At 40.6% G+C, this 19,951-nt stretch overlaps 1 protein-coding gene across 1 annotated transcript; it reads left to right on the top strand.

The window, feature by feature from the left end:
- The first annotated feature begins 607 nt into the window (after positions 1-607).
- On the top strand, positions 608-15,362 carry TARS1 (threonyl-tRNA synthetase 1). The gene is made up of 19 exons (XM_059492801.1): positions 608-650; positions 900-980; positions 1,769-1,959; positions 2,996-3,119; positions 4,167-4,288; positions 4,508-4,625; positions 5,427-5,491; positions 5,571-5,649; positions 6,192-6,338; positions 7,222-7,320; positions 8,048-8,214; positions 8,716-8,878; positions 8,967-9,104; positions 9,793-9,870; positions 11,613-11,713; positions 11,824-11,928; positions 12,587-12,659; positions 13,378-13,492; positions 14,125-15,362. Exons 1-19 carry the CDS (start codon positions 630-632, stop codon positions 14,271-14,273), a joined length of 2,136 nt encoding a protein of 711 aa, XP_059348784.1. The 5' UTR covers positions 608-629; the 3' UTR covers positions 14,274-15,362.
- Positions 15,363-19,951: the final 4,589 nt, after the last annotated feature.

Here is a 19,951-nt window from a genome sequence, read left to right as displayed (position 1 = left end):
GGTCAGCTCGGGGAGACCTGATCGCTCCCTACAACTCCCTGAGTGTAGCCAGGTGGGAATCCACCTCTTCTTCCAGGCAACAACTGACAGAACAAGAGGACCGTCTTCAGCTGCGCCATGGAAGGTTTAGGCTGGACATTAGGAGGAATTTCTCCACAGACAGGTTGATTCGACACTGGAACGCGCTGCCCGGGGATGGTGGAGTCACAGTCCCTGGAAGAGTTCAAGCAAAGACTGGAAATGGCACTCAGCGCCGCGGTCTACAACTTAGCGAACGTGGCGTTCGGTCACAGGTCGGACTCGCTGACCTCGGGGATCTTTTCCAACTTAATCGATTCTGTGATTCTTCCCGCGACAGCGAGCAGAGCGCGGTTGTGCGAGGGCCGGGCCGCGCTCGCCGCCCTCACGGGCGCGAACAGAGCATCGGCCGCGTCCAGCCGCCGCACCCTGTGACGGGCAGCTTTCGCTCGCACCGCCCCGGACAGCCCCGCCGCCCCGCTCGGCTCCATCGCCCCGCTCCCGCTGAGGCCGGGCCGGCGCGGCCGCCCCCGGTTGCATCAGCCGCGGGCCTGAGCGGCGCCTGCGCCTGGCCTTGCCGTGCCCGCCCCTTCCCGGGCGGCTCCGCGGCCATGGCGGGCGCTGACAGCCAGGTGGGCTCCGCGCCGCGGCTCGGCAGCGCGGGCCGGCGGGGCAGCTGGGCCTCTTCCCCAGGCTTTCCCCCGCTCCGGGGGACGGTGGGGTGTGCCCCAAGGAAAAGGAGCAGGGAGCTGGGGGCACGCGGGCTTTTCGGGACGAGGAGATCGGGTCTTTTCCGCCGTGTGTGGGGCAGGGGGGGACTTAAAGCGCCTTAGGTGTGAATGACTGCCGGGGCATGATTAAACGGTGCTTGCCCTCCGCAGGTGGACGCTGGGGAAGAGAAGAAGGCAGACTGCGGGAAGAAGAAGATGAAGGAAGGGGCTGGCGATGGAGGGCGGTCGGAGGTGAGCAGCCCCTGGGCCGCGGGGGTGGGAGGATGCGGAGTCCTCGTTGCTGGTCGGTGCGCTGCTGTCATTGCTACAGTTTGTCCTTCTGGGGTGTTTTATCAGGCGATACAGTTACACCTCCGACTGTGTGCCTTGCAGTGCCGTTGTTGGCTTTTAAAGTTGCGTTGGTGTAATAGAAGAACTCAGATTCCCATAGCTGGGTTAGGTTATGCTTTTCCCAGTTCCTCTTTGCAGCGGGAAGCAGGCAGCAGATCGCCGAGGTGGAGGAAGCCTGCTTAAGGTGCTCTTGTCTTCGTGGTGGGTAAGCAGAGATCGCTGTGGGCCCGCGGGCAGCTCGGTGTGAGCCGAGTGCGTGGCTGTGCCCGGCGGACGGGCCTGACGTCAGGACACGTGTTAAACTGGAGTCGGTTCCTGTCCGGGTGGCTCGGGCTAGAGTGCTCCCTCAGCTTTTTCACCTAATAACAAAGTCTTGCTTTACGTTGAACTTACGTTTTTTCTCCTAATTGACTTTGGCCCATGTGTAGTTTATCAGATGGTGTAGTTGTTTGGTAACATATGTGGTTTATTGAACGGGTGTACAGTGGTACAGATTTCATTAAGCTGAAGCCGTGTGGTATTATGACATAATTAATACTACATAATCTGAAATAATGGTGATTACTTGTTACATGTAGCGCACAGCTGTCACGACATAGTTGCTTATGAAAAGTATAGCTGTTGTGTTGCCATTGTTGACATGCTGTGCTATCAGATTAATAATATTCCTTTGTCTTTATTATATACAGCTAAATCCCTGGCCTGCCTTTATCAATGAGCGTTTGGAGATGTACAATAAACTTAAGGCTGAACACGATGCACTCCTTGCAGAAAGAGCTGCAAATGACAGTAAACCCATTAAAGTTACGTTACCTGATGGCAAGCAGGTTGATGCCGAATCTTGGAAGACTACTCCTTATCAAATTGCGTGTGGAATTAGGTATGTTTCTGTTCTGTGAAGCTACACAGTCAGTTTCAGACACTGAGTTTAAGGGGATGAGTAATTATAATTAATTTCTTTGTAATTTATCTCAAGTCTTCTCGAAGCATCTTGTATGCAATGAACTGAAGGTAACTAGCAGGGTTTTAGTTTTGGAGTGCAGTTTTCTTTTGCCTTATAAAGATGAAGTTTCTGACATTAAATAAGAATAAAACTGGGGTATTCTAGACACATTTTAATAGTGTATTTTTCCATCCAAGTACTGCTGTAGCATTAAGAACTGATTTGCTAGTAAATTACCAAATGGAATGTTAGCACTACAAACCAGTTTGCATTGATCCAAGGAAGATGACTGCTGGGTGATGTTTCAATTGATTACAGAGAAATTGAAGAGTATGAGTATTCTTCACTTTAATTTGCATGGGAGATATCTATTAAAAAGAGCGTTGCACATCTCCAGATTACACATAACTGCTGTGGAGTATTTTTGAATCATACACAGTGAACATCCTGACAGTTAACATTGCAAAGATTGGATGATTCCTAAAGGTGAAATGCCTCTTTTAATTTTTTTTTTCCCCTGTCCATAATAAGGTGCCATGTCATTGGAACCTCCTTTGCTTCTGTGATTTGGGATCATGAAAATAGTATTTTGCCTAGCTGATACAAACAGTAAAGATATTATGTCAAAAATTGTGTTTGATAGCTTTAAGAGAGTAGTTTGCTCTTATATTGCAATAGGATTGTCAAGTCAGGTTTGTACTTGGAGGATGCTGCCTCTAAGTCAAATATGTATGAAGGTTAAGTATATAGCAGAGTTTTCTTCCCATATCCCTAAAATATAAGTAGGATTTTTCATGAATGTTCAGGACTGGCTAAAATAGTAATTTATTTAGAATTTATTTATGACATTACATCCACTCTGAGCACTGTAAAGTCTCATTCAAACTGGTGGGCAAATTTGGGGAACTTCTGCTTGCTGATTTCAAAGTACAATGTACTTTCTTATAATTGTACTTCTGTGTTTGTTCTGTAGTCAGGGATTAGCTGACAACACGGTTATTGCCAAAGTGAACAAGGTGGTTTGGGATCTAGACCGTCCTTTGGAGGAGGATTGTTCCTTGGAGCTGCTGAAGTTTGAGGATGAAGAGGCTCAAGCAGTGAGTATCTTTTGCCAAAACGTTTTTTGTTTCAGGTTTACATTTAACTCAGCCTCTTGCAGTTATTTAAATATTTACTGTGTTCAGAAGATGGAGAAAACAGGTACATCTACATTTCCTCATAGCTCCTTACTGAGGAGTTGTGGTACTACAGGTAATTTACATTCTGCTGCGTACTTGTAGCCAAGTCTCCTTGCAGTTGCTGTAGTTCTTGTTAAAAATTTATATTTTCAGCCTTCACGTTAATGTAAAGTAGGTCTTTTGAACTGACATCTTCAGCACTGATTTTGGGAACAAAAATACTTTCTATGTAGTATCATAAAAGTACAGAGCAGACTGCTCTTTGTGTTTGTGCGTGTGCAAAGGTATCTGCTTTTTTTACTCTGGCTACTCAGTCATATAAATGTGTACAGCCAGTAAACTTGTGATTAGGTCCTTTAGAAGAAAATCAGTTGGTACAAGAAGCTGTCAGTGAAATTCATCACGGAAGTTTTACATTCAAACCTAGGGTTTTCCTATTGGCTAAATGACAGTTTATGATTTCAGTTTGTGCTGTTAGAGTCTGCAGTTAGGGGCAGGCTAACTCTTAAAAGATTTGGTTTTGTCAAAATCTCAGGTATTCTACAGGATGGAGTGCACAGGATTTCTTATGCATAAAATTGCTGGATTAGAGCCACAGCCTTATGTTGAAAGCACATCTTTTGGTCAGTATGCAGATCTGATTGATTAAAGTTCATAGAAAAAAAGGTTTCTGAATTACTGTCTTCACTTCTTGAGACTAATTAAATCATGTTAGCAACAGTTGAAAGTAAGAATTGTTTGCTACCAGAATGTAAGTTTTCCGGTGGAAATGCTACTTTTTGGAAACATTGATGCTGAGGATGCTAGTGGTGCTGGCAGGTCAATTTTGTTCTGCACATTGCTCTGATTTGGGATGTGCCTCAAGTGTCCTTGAAAGCAAGCATTTCAGAAAAGGTTTTAAATGGAACAATTGGAAATGCATCGTGTGTATTCAAAACTGATCCCTTCTTTTTTTACTTCTGCTAGGTCTACTGGCACTCAAGTGCTCACATAATGGGTGAAGCTATGGAGCGAATCTATGGTGGTTGTTTGTGCTATGGCCCACCAATAGAAAATGGATTTTACTATGACATGTTTCTTGAGGAAGGGTAGGTTTTGTATTTTTCTTTGTTTAGGAGCTGGGGTGGGTGGCAGTCACAGAAAATTTCTGCTGTGTGCTTGTTCCTAGAATAAAGTCATATGTACTGCTGCAGATGGCTTTGGTTCTTTTGCAGGATAACCCAACCACAGGTTGGTGCACTGCACCAGGATGACAAATTGCAAATGAAAGCAAAAATTACTCACTTCTCTGTGTGTGTTTATTTTAGGGGTGTATCGAGTAATGACTTCTCTGCTTTGGAAACATTATGCAAGAAGATAATGAAGGAAAAACAAGCCTTTGAAAGACTGGAAGTTAAGAAGGAAACACTGCTTGAAATGTTTAAGGTGGGCTGTTACTGAAGGTTGTTTCTAGCCTCGTGCAAGTATTTGTAATTTCAGGGCATGTGTTACAAGGTGATATGTTCTTAGAAACTAATTTTTGATACTTAATTAAAAAAAAAAAAGAAAAAAAAGTAATTTTTAGGTTCTTGGAAGTAGGCATTTTGTTTTTCTAAAACTGAGAATTTTCTAAAACTTCCCCAGGGTGATCTAACTAAATTCTGTGAAGCCACATTCTTTATTTACTTCCCGGAAATGTAAATTTGCGGCATATTATATATGCAGTTATGTTGTTACCTTGTCTGTGGTGATACTGTGACTGCATATGTTGCTGCATTCGGAAAGCTTTACAGAACTTTTTTAGAAGAAGAACTTCTAAAAGAGTGCAAGCAGCATTAAAACCTGATCCTTTATCTCTCGTATCTAGCTGCAAATAATTTTTTGGCATTCCTGAGGTAGACATTGAGTTTCCACTGTTAGGGCATCAGGAGAATCATAGCATCATTCAGGTTGGAAGGTTCTTCCATAGGTGTCCAGTCCAGTCTCATGCACAGGGCATGGGATCAGGCATGGAGACACTGAGGTCAGGTTTCCTGGGCTTGTCCAGTTGGGCCTTCGGAACTCCAAGGACAGAGATTGCACACCCTGCTCTCTAGGCACGTTGCTCCACTACTGTCTGTACTCCTGTCTGTCTCTTTTACAGGCCTGATGCAGCACAGCATCAGGTTTGCAAATAATTTAAACTGTTGTCCATTACTCTTTTCGAAACAAGGAATTAACAAGCATGTGTGCTGCTTTTCTTCTCAGTACAATAAATTCAAGTGTCGCATTCTGAATGAGAAGGTCAATACCCCAACTACTACAGTATACAGGTAATTATGCATGGATTGTAATATTACTGGGTTTGTGGCTGGGATTAAATACACCAAATAAATGCTTTCCTTTCCTTAGGTGTGGTCCCCTGATAGATTTATGCAGAGGGCCTCATGTCAGACATACTGGCAAGATAAAGACCATAAAAATTCATAAGGTAAGTGCTGGAACTGTCCTACACAAATGTTTTCAATGCAACACTTCTGGTGCATTGCTGCCTTTAGGCTTAGTTTCACAGTACATTCCTGGCTAAGGAATGCCAAAAACTTGGTGTTACAGATTGTGAAAGGGTTGTATGCTAGAATGATATTTGCATGGTGTGAAGCCAAACTAGGTGTCCAGGGCCTGCACTTCCAGTACAGAAGTGTGAGTTTGGCTGAACTGTATCAATTAGAATTTATAGTTTCTGCTTAGCTGATGTTTATAGCTATTTGTGAATAAACAGTTGGAATAGGATAGCTACAAAGCAGATGGGCTTTTAAAAAAGACAAGAGCCTGAAAACATTTTTACTTACTGTATTTACCTTTAAAGGATTTTTCCGATCAGTGATCTAAATTTCACATTAAAAATCTCCTTATGACTTAGTTGTTCCACAGTAATCATTTATTAATAATTGTATGCCTTTTCATAGCAGGCAGAAGTAGTAAAATGCAGAGGCTTCCCCTTTTCTTCAATCTTTAATTTGTTTTTGCATTCAGAATTCTTCTACCTATTGGGAAGGCAAGGCTGATATGGAATCCCTCCAGAGGATCTATGGAATTTCATTCCCAGATACAAAAATGCTGAAGGAGTGGGAGAAGTTCCAGGAGGAGGCTAAAAGCAGAGATCACAGAAAAATTGGGCGGGTGAGACAGCTTTTCTAGTACTGTATTCCAAAAGCACTGTGTGGATATAAGCCCTTAATTGAAACATCTTGAAGACAGCCTATACTTGCTGCCACAACCAAGGCGTGACACAATTTTATTTTCAGTTGGGCTATGAAGTCACCTGCTTTTCTCAGGAGCATCAAATCCTAAAATAAATAACTTCTTTATTCTTTCAACACAGTGACATCCTTATTGCACACATTGATCAGAATGGAATATAAAGACTTCAGTCTGCAACCCATGAATGCTCCAGTCTGCAGGCACTGCTCATTCCTACACAGTTTGCTGCAGCCTGTTCACGCAGTTATTTCCTTCTACATGATTTCAGAATTTCCCAAATACAGCTGTGTTTTTTGTCTGGCTGGTTTTTGGAACCCCTGTCAGTTAACTGATAATTCTGAACAGGGTTAAAATGTCTGCTGCAAGTACATTATGACAAAAGATGCAGATCTCAGGTGTGTGCATAGTTTGTAACAACATTAGCCAGCTGTAGTTCAGGCATTCAGTTTATGTGCAGATAATTAGAGAGCTGCAGAAGCAGAACTAAACATTGACAAGTAAACGTGCAGAGGGAACTGTGAGGGCACACTTGGGAGTTAAGTGTAAAGTTTTGGCACATCAGTAATGGTGAAAGAGGAAACTGAAAATTTCCCTCCCCCGTAGTATTTTTATGTCTGGCTGACAGACATAAAAATACTAGTGAAAATGCATCTGGTGGTGTTTTGGATATTGCTTTTTTTCCCATGTTTTTCTTTTTGAAACTCTTGTTAGTGAGGACCAGTCAGTAGCAATCCATTTGTGAATGTTTAGTGAAAAAGGTAGGGTGCAAATACTAAGTTATTAAAGTGTTATTTTCCTGCAGGACCAAGAACTGTTTTTCTTCCATGAGCTCAGCCCTGGTAGCTGTTTTTTCTTGCCAAAAGGAGCTTATATTTATAACACATTAATTGAATTTATACGGGTAAGTAATATCTTTTGGAAATCTTGTAAGAGAAATTGCATGATTTTAAAAAAATACTTAACAGCATGCTATGTTTAACTGTATTAATGGCCCTTCACTTCAAGTTGTCTTTTAGTTGTGTAAGCCATGGAACAAAAGAAGCTTGGTTCTTTGAATTGGTCTTGTCACAATCCCTGTGAAGTTATGTTTTATCAGTCCTTTATACCTGCAGTTAAAGCTGTGAATAAGGTGCTTTGTCATAGGAATTCTTTGACATCTAATAGTAGAGCCAAGCTCATACTAGTGCTGTTCCATTGATGCATATTGATTTGTTTTAATAAACATACTTAATTTGACCTTCAAGACCTATTTGTTTTGAAAATATATGTAGGAAAAGAATTCTGATCTTCCTGCTCTAAGATTTGCAGTCTGTGTTATTACTGTATATTTGGGCTGCAGTGAAATATATCTAGGGTCATGGAGTAATTAGAGACTGCAGCATTGCTTGCAGGGAGGAAACTTGTTCTTCTTGCTTACTTTCTACTAGAGAAATTGTTTGGGGGAAGGATGGTGGAAGGAATGTATCCTGGCATGTCCAGCTTCAAGTTGAGTCTTTCTTCCTCCATTCCCTTCCTAAGATATGGGACTTTCATATGGCATCACTTTTGTATTTTTTTGGCTGCAGATTGAAGCCTGTACTTATCTTTGTTTTCTTTGTTAGTTATTTTATATACTGTGCCTGTTTCAGAGTGAGTATCGAAAACGTGGATTCCAGGAGGTTGTCACTCCAAATGTTTTCAACAGCAAACTGTGGATGACTTCAGGGCACTGGCAGCATTACAGTGACAATATGTTTTCCTTTGAAGTGGAGAAAGAAGTCTTTGCTCTGAAGCCTATGAACTGTCCAGGACACTGGTAAGTACATAGCAAATTCAGTTTACCGGAGATTGTGCTGATTAAAAAAAAACCCAAGTGAAACCCACTCTGCTTCCTTTGCCTGTGTAATGATAAGGATGGCTACCTTCAGTTACTCATTCTGTCAGGAATGATGTAATTATATGTCTTGCTGTGTACTTGCTCTCTTCACTTGAGACACTGAGAAATCTCATGTCATTTTACCATCATTAGAGTGATCCCATCATTACTGGGGCATTGTCAGTTTTGTGCCAGTTCAGGCATTCAGCTTTTAAAGCTCAGTTTTAGGAGTTGTTTTATCTCCTTTCTGTGAAGAGGGGAAGGCCTACCAACTGTTGAAGGAGATTGTTTCCCTGACAAATCTAGATAAGACTGATGTCTCTGTCCAGATTACACCAATGGCCTTACAGGCATGTGCTTCATCACTGGCTGCTTCTCCCTGACTGTACTTTGCTGAATTTTGGTTCTGAATGAGCTTCAAGTAATGAACTTTTCCTTCAGCCTTATGTTTGACCATCGCCCGAGGTCATGGCGCGAGCTGCCATTGCGGTTGGCAGATTTTGGTGTCCTGCATCGCAACGAGCTGTCAGGAGCTCTCACGGGACTCACCCGAGTACGCCGGTTCCAGCAGGACGACGCTCACATCTTCTGTGCTATGGAGCAGGTGGGGGCTACTGCTAAGTGAAACTGGGTAGTAAAATCAGGCAAACTGAAATTTCCATGTTTGAGACATGATTTCTGTTATCATCAAGATTGAAGATGAGATAAAGAGCTGTCTGGAGTTCTTGCGTACTGTGTATGATGTCTTCGGATTTTCGTTTAAACTGAATCTCTCCACCCGTCCTGAAAAGTACCTGGGAGATATTGAAGTGTGGAATCAAGCTGAAAAGGTAAAACAGTAGTCTTGTTCTTTTTTGTGATGTAAAGCTGCATCTTCTGTAAGACCTTACTGCCTTCTGGAAGGTAGAATGAAGCTGGGCTGAGCATGAGAAAAATCACTTTGATAATTGCCTTCAGTTCTGTCTGCCTGCTGTAAATAGTTTGCTCTCAGTACAGAGACAGTCTCCATGTAAGCATCAAATGAACTCTTTCTCCTTGTGTTCTTTTGATAATTAAAAAAGGAGAAAGAGAATCAGTTCTGGCAGCCCCTGTAATAAAACTTAGAGCCATCTCCCAAAAGTGAGGCTGAAAGGGATGGGGTTGGCGACTGCAGGTGCAGTACTGGGGAGAAGATAGGGCAGGAATAGGCATTTGGTATACCAGGGCAGATTTCATCTCAACATTACCTACAGACTTTGAATTTAGTATAAAAAGTTCTTATATCTTAGCTAATGCTTGTTTGGCCTCATCCAAAATGAGTACATTGAATTTGTGTGTTTAAAATCAGACTTTTTTTTTTTTTTTTTTTTTTTTTTTTTGCTGGTGCTCTTATAAAGCTTCCCTTTTTCAGAAACTAGAAGTGTTTTGGCAGTTACTGAGAAGTAGTGAGAATTTGGCAGGGTCACCTATTTGTAGTAGCAGGCTGACCTGAAACTGTAATGTGTAAAGAAACGCTGAGTGTGTGTCCTTTATCTCCAGCAACTTGAAAACAGCCTCAATGCCTTTGGTGAGAAATGGGAGTTAAACCCTGGTGATGGAGCTTTCTATGGACCTAAGGTTAGTGTGTTACTAACCCCTCCCTGGATTTCGTTTTTAATTCTGTTTGGGTAAGGCAAAAGGCTGGGATGAGGAAGAAGGAATATTTTTTTATGTTAGCCCATTTTAAGATGCTGTCTGACTGAAATTTGCTGTTTTTCCAGATACATGAACTCTAACATACTTGAGAGAGAAATAATCTTCTATGATTCTGGTTTTCACATAGTTTTAACTGCTTTAACACTCATTTAGTTAATTAAACATGAAATTTATCTGCTGCTTAAACAGCTGACAGGTGGGTGACATAAACACAAGGTGGCACTATATGACCTGTTTTAGCAGAGCAGCTTCTGCATTGCAAATAATCCTTTCAGCAGTGAGTGAATCCTGAGTCAGGAGAAAATCTAAAGTAAACTTTCTAGTTAAACAAATTTTTATTCCCTGAACTGCACAGTTTTGAAGTTGCATTGAGTTACTGGTGGTTTTTGTTAGTTTAAAAATCCCCATGCAGTGATCATGTGGATTTGTTGAGTTTCTTAAGAACAGTCCCCTTAGTTTACACAGAGTAAATAGGGCTTTTTAGAAACTTCATTGTTATCCTTGCTCCTAAGGACACAGAGTATTATGAAATAGCTTTAAAATCTTTCCCTAATATGCCTTCACTACATTTATATTTGTGTTCTCATCTAGTAAGCTGGTTCTGATTTCTGTATTTGTATGCCAGTTGAATCACTTTTGGTTTGTGTCATTTTTTAGATAAAATGTGTTACAGCAGCTCATATTTATTAATTTCTGTATTTGACTGAAGGAAAACAAATATACAGGAACTTTTGTTAACATTAATTAATCTTACATGTGCTCTTCATATAGTCTGGATTTGAAATTAAATAAGGTTGTAAATAATTTATTTTGACTAGAAGCTCTTTGATGACTAGCTGAATTCTGATAAATTGAATTCTAGATGCAAAATTGAAAGACATTTAGTTCTTGAGTTGTTAAAATACTGCTCTATTTGTTTATTACACAAATCAAAATAAGGCGTACTGCCTTAATATATAGCCTGATATATACTGGTAAAATAATGAGTAAGTGAGCAATGTAATAAATAAATAATGTCAGGACACTATAAGTCTACTCTTTTCTGTACGTCCTCTAAGTTGTATCATAAGTGTACTCAGAATTTAAGTGTTAGATACAAAAGAAAGAACAGGCTTCACTCATAGGTCAGAACAAGTGTCACTGATTGATAGGAGTTCCTGCTGGTAAGTAGACTATTTAACAGATTCTTGTCTCTTGTTCATGCCCTGAATTTGTAACACAAGCTGCAAAGTCCTCAAATCCTGTATAATAAAGAAGTGCAGATTTGCTACTTTGAGGCTGAAGAAGTCTCATTTGTGGGGAGACATGTTCAGTTATGCATTTATGTTCTGCTGTACTCACTCAGTGAAAAGGCCCATGAGAAAGTTCCAGGCTTTCAGACTCACAAAATGTCTGAGACATTAAATGTAGTTCCCATCTGATATATTATCTCTCTAGTTACTCACCCTGTTTTAGCTCTTAACATTTTTTGCATCAGAACCTGCAAATCATTCAAAGCCGGATGAAAGCTGAAGTAAAAATATGCTGCTTAAACTTTGGGTTTCACTCAATGCATAGAATTTCTCTGCATTGAGTGAAACTTTCCATCTCAAAACAATGAATTTGCTTTCAGAGGGAAGTGCTTATCTCTTAACTATAAAAGTTTATGCCTTTTTGTTTTTCAGATTGACATTCAGATTAAGGATGCCATTGGCCGCTACCACCAATGTGCTACAATTCAGCTCGACTTCCAGTTGCCAGTCAGATTTAACCTCACCTTTGTCGGGTAAGCACAAAAGCTGGTGGCTTTGGTTTCTGTGTAATCTAACTTCAGTAACACTTACAGGGATAAAGTTGCATCAAGACAAAAAGCCTCACAAAAGCATTTCTTTACAGCCATGATGGCAATGACAAGACAAGGCCGGTTATCATTCACCGGGCTATCTTGGGATCTGTGGAGAGAATGATTGCCATTCTAACTGAGAACTATGGAGGCAAATGGTAAGGTGGAAAAGTTATTATTCCAGCTCAAACAAACTCTTCATGTAGGAGAGAAATTAGCCCCAAGTACTGGAGAGTTAAGAGGGTCTGTTTGTTGCAGTTGCTTGCTAGGGCAACATGCCTAGGAATACCACAGGGCACTTTGTTCTGAACCACCTTCCTTAGATGTTAAATTATTCAAGATATGGTAGATTCTACAGGTGCAGCATAGAGCTAGTCTGCCCACAGCATATGCATTCCAGCTGCTTTTGCAGCAGGACCATCTTGTAAAGAGTCATTTATGTAGGTGATCTGCTTTACCTGTGTTACTACCCAGTAGGAGTGACCCCTCTGATTCTGACAAGACTGAAAGATAAAGGTTTTCCTGTCCTTAGTTAGTAATGAGCTCAATCTGTTAGGCTTTGTTATCTGTCATAAAACACAACAGCAATATTCCCATCAGCAAGTGCTTATGCCCACGCTGCAATCCTTTTAGACACTCATTTCTTTTGGGGAAATAATTTTAATGAATATAGGGCTCTCATCACCTCTGAATCCAATCTGTGCAGCTGGCTTTAAGAGTCTCTTGTGTAGATTTTATTCCTCTCTGTAAATAGTATTTTTTGTAGTGAAAAAAACAATGAAAGCTATATAAACTTGTTATGTTTGTTTATTGAAGGCCACTCTGGCTGTCCCCGCAGCAAGTAATGGTGGTACCAGTGGGACCAGCATGTGATGAGTATGCTCAAAAGGTGATGTATATGGTTTCAGGGCTTTGATTTCAGTATATTGTACTGATCTGAAATACTTAGTTCTTAATGATTAATAGTATTTATTTCAGAGACGTATTCCAAGTCTTCGCATATTACGTTGAGTCATTTTTTATATCACAGTGACAATTAGCCGCTGAAGTTGTAGATCTCTTAAAGATAACCTGAGTTAGATTTTGGATATGTGAATAATAAATGTTGATCTTTGTGAGACTTTTATTTTTGGAAAACTTAGTTTTTCTCTTGCTCAGATCTGTCTTACCCTTCAGGTTCTAGTCCCCCATGGCCATGTGCCTCTTGCAGAGCAGTAAGAAAGATGAAGATGCAGATTTAGCATCCAGCACACCTCTGCCTGTAGTTCTTTCAAGCACGTTATATACAAATAAAATAGTTTGCAAATTTTTTTAAAATCTCTTCTAATCAGTAAGCTCTGTTACCCTGTTGCCTTTTACAGTGTCAAACTACTACTCAGCCCAAACATTGGATGTTCACATCACTGCTTACTTATTTATTGTGTGTACAGTTGCATGATAGCTTATGTATTTTAATTTCTTGAAGTGGACTAATCTCAGAAGCCTAAACCCATGACAGTGCCTTTGTTTTAGGGTTCAGATAATCTGAAATGGTTTAAATCTACAAGTCATGAATAGTTCATGGTCATGAATATCCAGTAGTGACAGTTCTGATATTTTTTCCTTAGGTCAGGCAGCACTTCCATGATGCTGGATTTATGGCAGATGTTGATGTAGATCCTGGGTGCACACTGAATAAGAAGATCAGAAATGCTCAGCTTGCTCAGTATAATTTTATTCTGGGTAATGTATTAGTTACCTTGTACTGGCTGACCCTTTTGTTACAGGGTTTGATCATTTTGTGAGCAAGGCAGAGAGCTGTAATCAGTGTTTCAGGTCAGTTTGTTCCTGAGAGTTTCCCCTGCAGAGAACCTCTCCTGCTGGCATCATAGGCATTCCTGGTTTGGATAGCTGTCCCTGAAGGGAGATCACTGTGACCCAAGGCATTATTGATACTTTTTCTGTCTTCTGGTCAAGCAGTATGGGGATAGATGGGAAGTCTCTTGTCCTTTATCAGTCAGGTTTTAAGTAATTTTCCCTCCTCCCAATGATTTATGCTCTTGCTTCTACTTCAGCAAAAGAAGTATGTTTCCATTGCATTCAGCCATGGTACACTTCTGAACTAGGCATGCATGCATAAGAGAAGCCTCTTTCAGAGAGAATGATGCAGGAAAAATTAGAAACTCATCCTGAAGTACATGATTTGAAGCAGCATGTTAGTCCTGTTGTGTAAACTGGGGATCTAGCATTGGGCTTAAAGCCATCTGGGATCCATTAAGAGTAGAAGGAGCCTTTGACAGAGAAACTCTACCCTCCAAGTAATTGAAAGAATGGTGAAGAATCATTTAATTCCTTTGCCTCTTGGTTGTTTGTAGTTGTTGGTGAAAAGGAGAAGACAAGTGGAACAGTGAACATCCGCACCCGAGACAACAAGGTGCATGGGGAAAGAACCATTGCAGACACTGTGGAGAGGCTGCTCCAGCTGAAATCCTCTCGTTCCAGACAAGCTGAAGAAGAATTTTAACACGATCTGCTCTACCTGGCATATAAAGAATTTGTAGTTTTCCTAATTTAGTTAACCAGAGTTTTTGTTCTGAGCCAGATTTGAAGTATATTTCTCATTTGGACATCTTGCTCATTTTAATGGGGATCTTTCTTTAGTCAAAAATGCCTCTTTTTGTATTAAAAAAAATTAAGTTTTTCGAAAACATTGAAGTAAAGTTGCCTGGCTTTTAACCAGTGACTTATGAAGCAAGATGAAATTACTTTCTGTGACTGCAAGGGAAGATTGAAACATTAATCAGGGGTATTTCTGGCATTCTATCTGCCCTGTTAAGAATAACATACATTTTGATAACATATTTTTCATGTCAGTTTAACAATAGACCTCAGACTTAAGAACTCACATAGTAACCATGTGCTGCAGCAGCAGCTTCTGGGGTGTCTCCATGAGTGTCTCCATCCTGTCTCATGGTTTCTTACCAGCTGTGAATATATTGGCTCTCCAGAGCTCCCAGTCACATGAATGGGGACATGAATGGAGGCTCGTGCTTCCATAGTGGTTGTTACCTCTGGCAGTGTCCCAGCCCCTGAAGTCAGGCATTCCTGACTCCACCGTGGGGCCCTGTGCCACAGAGCACAGGGCTGCTAACCAGAGCCTACTGTGCCCCTTTCCAAAGGCAGTCTCTGAAATGTGCTGGCTCTGCAGCCAAGGGCCTCAGAGCTCTAGAAAGGGGATAACGCTGTCTGGAAAACGCAGGGCACAGTAAGGCCAAAGCAGCAGGTAGTACTAGGAATAAAGGGTGTTTCTGTTCATATCTCTGAGCTGTGGTTGCAGTAAGAGCATGTCTCACAACACAAACAAGAATGTACTAAAGTAGTGATTATTTCTTTAAGACAAATGCTGCTTTTCACTTTAATAGGTACAGTCCCATCCAGGCTTCCTTCCCAAGCCTCTAATCCAGGGTATCACTTAATTAGCAGCTCTTCCTATCTTACTGCTGAGGGCTCTCATCTATTGATTCTGGGTTTGGGTTGGGATTTTCCTCTACATCTGGCTAACAAGAGGCAAATGTCTGTCACTGAAAAAAAATAAAATCTTGGTCTGAGGTTTTTTTTGCATCTTTTTTATTTTATTAATCTTAACTAACTTGAACAGTTTCAAAAGGTGGTTGGTAAATGAAACTGTTCATTTAAAAAGAAAAAAAAGCTATTGCTACAGCCTAAGCAAAGATCAGACAAGTCTGAGGACAGGTTTGAGCTCGCTCACCTTTTGAAAGCCTCCATGTCTTGCCATTTCCATTATTGTCTGGTCAGAAGCATTTCATCCTGCTTTTTCTCACCTATTTTACTTGGGGGTGATGGTCACATCTAATCAGTATTTGAACCCTTAGTGAATTCAGACTCAGCAGACTCTAACCCCAGCAATTCTCTGCAAAATCTATTTCATCCTACTTTCATTCATGGCGGTTAAAGGTTCCATCTAACTGCTGTGGGGGGAAGAGGGAGAAATTGATTTTTCCCTGCCTTGCTGCTTTCAGTTACTTTTGTAAGGGTTGTTATTTTCTGTATTTTGCACCTGCTCTTCTTTCCTGAGAAGTGGCTGTTGCCCATGCAGTCACTGCAGTGGAAGCAGATGTCAGCCATCCCTGGGGCAGCAGGACTTCATCAACTGGTGAAGCAAACCCAGTGTAGGTTACTAGCTCTGTTTCTCTCTAGAAATTGTGCTTCATATTGCCTTTCCACTGGTGTATTTGTTGATTTGCAGAGAGCTCTCCTTTCCTTTTGTGGGGATCCCTGGGCACACCAGACTGCCCAGGTTGTGTAGTGAGAACCTGGAGCTGTAAAGCAGCTTTTTATGGCACAGCGGGTATCAGTTTTGGAGAGGCTGTCCCTCTACAGCAACCTCATTTGCTGAGATTGTGCTCTTAAATACCAGCAGAGCAATGGGTATGTACTGTGTGCACACATTTCTGGAAACACTGCCCAAGGCAGGGTTCAGCACAGCACAGAGCCCCTGCAGGGTGCTGACAGGACTGAGGTGTCTGCCTCCAGATCAGGTCAGCGCAGTTCAGCTGTGGCTGTGCACAGAAATAAAGCTGGCTCTGAGGCTGTGCTGCCCCAGCCCTTTCCCTGCCCGAGCACAGCCTTCAGCAGTGCTCTGATGGCTCCATCTGGCTGCAGACAGCACCCCAGGAGTTAACGTCATAAATTGTTGAAGTGAGGGGGCGAACGACCATCCTATAATGCATCGAACTCCGAATTTATTGATCGATCAGTCACTTTAAATAACAGTGTTAATTAACTTCATGCATATTCCAAAATCCAGGTTTACGATAGGCTAACAGAGAAAACTCTAACCACTCCTTTTGTTTTACAATACCGTTGATTGTTTACATCAAACAAATCCAGTGTTCTCACTGTGATACGAACGGTTCCCAAAACTTCCATAACTGTTCCCAGGGTGCCATCTTTTCCCAGAGAGGATGTTACCTTTGTTATGGGAAGACTGCCTGAGAACTTTATTGTTTATGCAAGGATGCCTGAGAGAGACTAATTGTTTATAGAAGTCAGGCTGGAAACTGCTTTGAAACTGCTTCACAGCTACCTGTTACTTTTCTCTCAGCTGCATGGCTTCGTGGCCTTTTTCCTCAAGCCATGCCTGAACTAAACTCCCGACATTTCCCCCGTCTTTTTCTTTAAAAGAAAGGAGGTTAGTTTGCCACATTTTCTCTATCATCCTACTAACCATTTTTTGGATACAGCTACAGAAACAAGGTAAGATAAGTAAAAGCAATAAGAGTACCCCTAATATCCCTATAGCATATGTTATAAGGTTTCTTAGCCAGGGTCCCAATCCGAAACTTTTAAGCCACTCATCAATACCCAATCCTTCTTCTTCCTTAAGGCTGTTAAGCCCTAGCCGTAGCTCTTTCAACTTAGCATGAATAGATACAGAATGATCAGACAGGTTCATGCAACACATCCCTTTAAACTCCTCACATCCATGGCCTTGAGCCAATAACAAGAAATCTATAGCAGCTCTATTTTGTAAAACAGTGTGGTTAACACTTTGTACATCTGAAGATAACATATCTAATATCTGTGAAGTTTTATTCAGTTCACCCTTAGCCCAACACCCTATTTGTTTTGCTAGAGTCAATGCTTTGCTTGCAGCACCCCATGGTAGGAAAGCTGAAACCATCACTTGTTTAAATTTACTCCAGAACCATGGATCTCCTATTTGACTACAGTCTAAATTATGTAAGCTACGCTTTTGCCTGCTTACCTGATGACTTAATTGCATCAGCACAGATATATTAGGGTGAAATAGTGATAACTTGCCTAAATAACAAGGTCCACCCTGAGGTTGAGCAGGTATACCATTCCAGGCTCTATCTCCGCAAATTAGAAATATTCCTGTAGGTAATTTCTTAGGTGTCATGATGCTAGAGCCTTTACAATGGCTGTAGAGTTGTTTAGACACTATGTTTGGCTTTAGGGCTGAATCCAAAGTTGCCCATGTTTGTTTATATGGATTCATCTTTTGAGGATTAGAATAATCAAAGCTAAACCATCCACTGTTGGAAGTGCTGGTCATGCTAGCATTTGCACTTCCAAAAAGCTCCAACTCCTCAGGTGGAGAATGCAAAGGAGTATTAAGTGATTGAATTAACAGACATTGTCGGTAGCCATCACTCTGACTGGCAGTATACCCTTTCTGTGCAGGCAATTTAATATTTACCATATTGTGCATACATAAAGCACGATTATTAATAAGACTGCAGAATTCTTGAGGAGACGATACTGGCAATGCTGAGACAAAGCGACGACTGATTAATCTGTCTAGCAAGTGTTATTCATACATTATCTCTAGGTTGATTAAACTGTATTACCCTTAATTCTTCAGCTACTACTACACCTAGCAATATAACAAAAGTAAACCTCATTTTTCTGTTTTTACTTTGACCTTTTTTTTCTTATCAGTTTTTAACCTTTAACCCTTTTCAAAATACACTGTACCTCCCACCGATAATAAGCCAAGATTTTCTGCTCATGTGTCTCATAAAAACCTAAAGCTGAGGCAGTGTTTAGTCCTGTTGCATTCCGTAGAGCCCACTCCCAATTATGTTCCCAGGTATGTCTATAATTACAGGTGTCACACCATAAACGAAAAAGTGACAACCGATCCACCCAAAAGGTCTCATCACAACCTCCACAACACAGTGCAACCCAAGCAGCACAATGTGGGCTGTGACATTCAAGGCAGTTCTCTTTTGCCAGTCCTTTTATATGGAAAGATGATAATGATTCAATAATGTCAATCAGTTCCCTGGTCGTCCGGCAACAGCGTTTTATCCCAAAGGGTTAAAACCACCCTCAGCTGAGCCACAATGTCCGGCCTTATCAGGCATTGCACGGTAGGTGGTAATTGGACTAAGAAAAGAAAGCTGTTAGCTGTTTTCATTTATGTAAACCTGGAGAGGAGGTGAAAGGCAAGTCTGAAAACGATCCTTTCTGTCCTTAAGATTTTCACATCCACCTCTTCCTTGGGTTTCTCAAAAATGTTCAAAATCAGCTTTATAGTCTGTAATCCTTTAGTCATTTGGCTGAAATGGTATCAGCTGGGTAATTCTCAGTCCTTTGTTGATTTGGAGTGGTGAGAAAGTAGTATGCACTTGAAGCACTTAAAATACTTAACTTAGCAGACTTATTTTCAAATTAATAGAACTTAACTGGCTTCAAAATTCTATGGGCTAACTGTGCTACACTCTTTGCAACATAAGAATAGGCAATTCTAATAACTAAATAGTATTTTCAGCTAGCAAGGTTTCTCTGATGTTCACAACAACACTTTGAACACAAGTCATAAAACAAACACCTATCGTAAAAGCATAAATCTATCTAACATCACTTAAACTTAATAGCACTTATACTTAAAATACTTAAATATTTAAACTTAATAGAACTTAACATTACTTAAACTTATCTTTACTTAAACTTAATAGAATTTTAAATCAACAGAACTTACATGTAAAATCTCTTAATTCTAACAAAACTATAACAAAATCTAACTGATTTTAGACTTATTTGTAAATAATGTAAGATCAAACTTAACAGAATCTAACTTATCTTAAACCTAATATGATTTAACCTTAACAGACCTCGAACTTAACAGAAAATAAACTTAACAAACTTAACCTTAATAGTATTTAGCATTTAATTTAACTTAAACTACTTAATAACAGATAAAACTTACTATAGACATAAAATATAGCATTTACTATAACTTACTTACAGGCCCGATTCTAAAATATTAAGCTAAAATAACTTTGTTCACGTGTTTGCTATAGCATTTCTATATCAAAAAGCACACTCACAACATCTCACTCATACAATCAGTCTAACATATCTTAACATTTTTAAACTTTTCAAAATATAATTCTAGAGTCTGATGTTCCACTGACTGAGCCATCTGGGCTTCTGATGTTAAAGTCTCTGCCAATACAGGTGATTTCAAGACAGCATAACCAATGCCGAGCCAAACCGGCCGAAATTTGACCCATGCATACAGTACGCTGATTCCTGTTTCAGTCTCTGCCAGGAAGAACTAAAGTGCCTTTAACTTTCCTTGTTTACCATCACTTGTTTCTTAATTTCAACAGGGATCTTTTCCTTTTGTTGACAAAAGTTACATCCATT

This window comes from Ammospiza nelsoni, chromosome Z (genome assembly GCF_027579445.1).
Source record: "Ammospiza nelsoni isolate bAmmNel1 chromosome Z, bAmmNel1.pri, whole genome shotgun sequence".
In the NCBI taxonomy this organism is placed as follows: domain Eukaryota; kingdom Metazoa; phylum Chordata; class Aves; order Passeriformes; family Passerellidae; genus Ammospiza; species Ammospiza nelsoni.
This window is presented reverse-complemented; position numbering and strand designations above follow the sequence as displayed.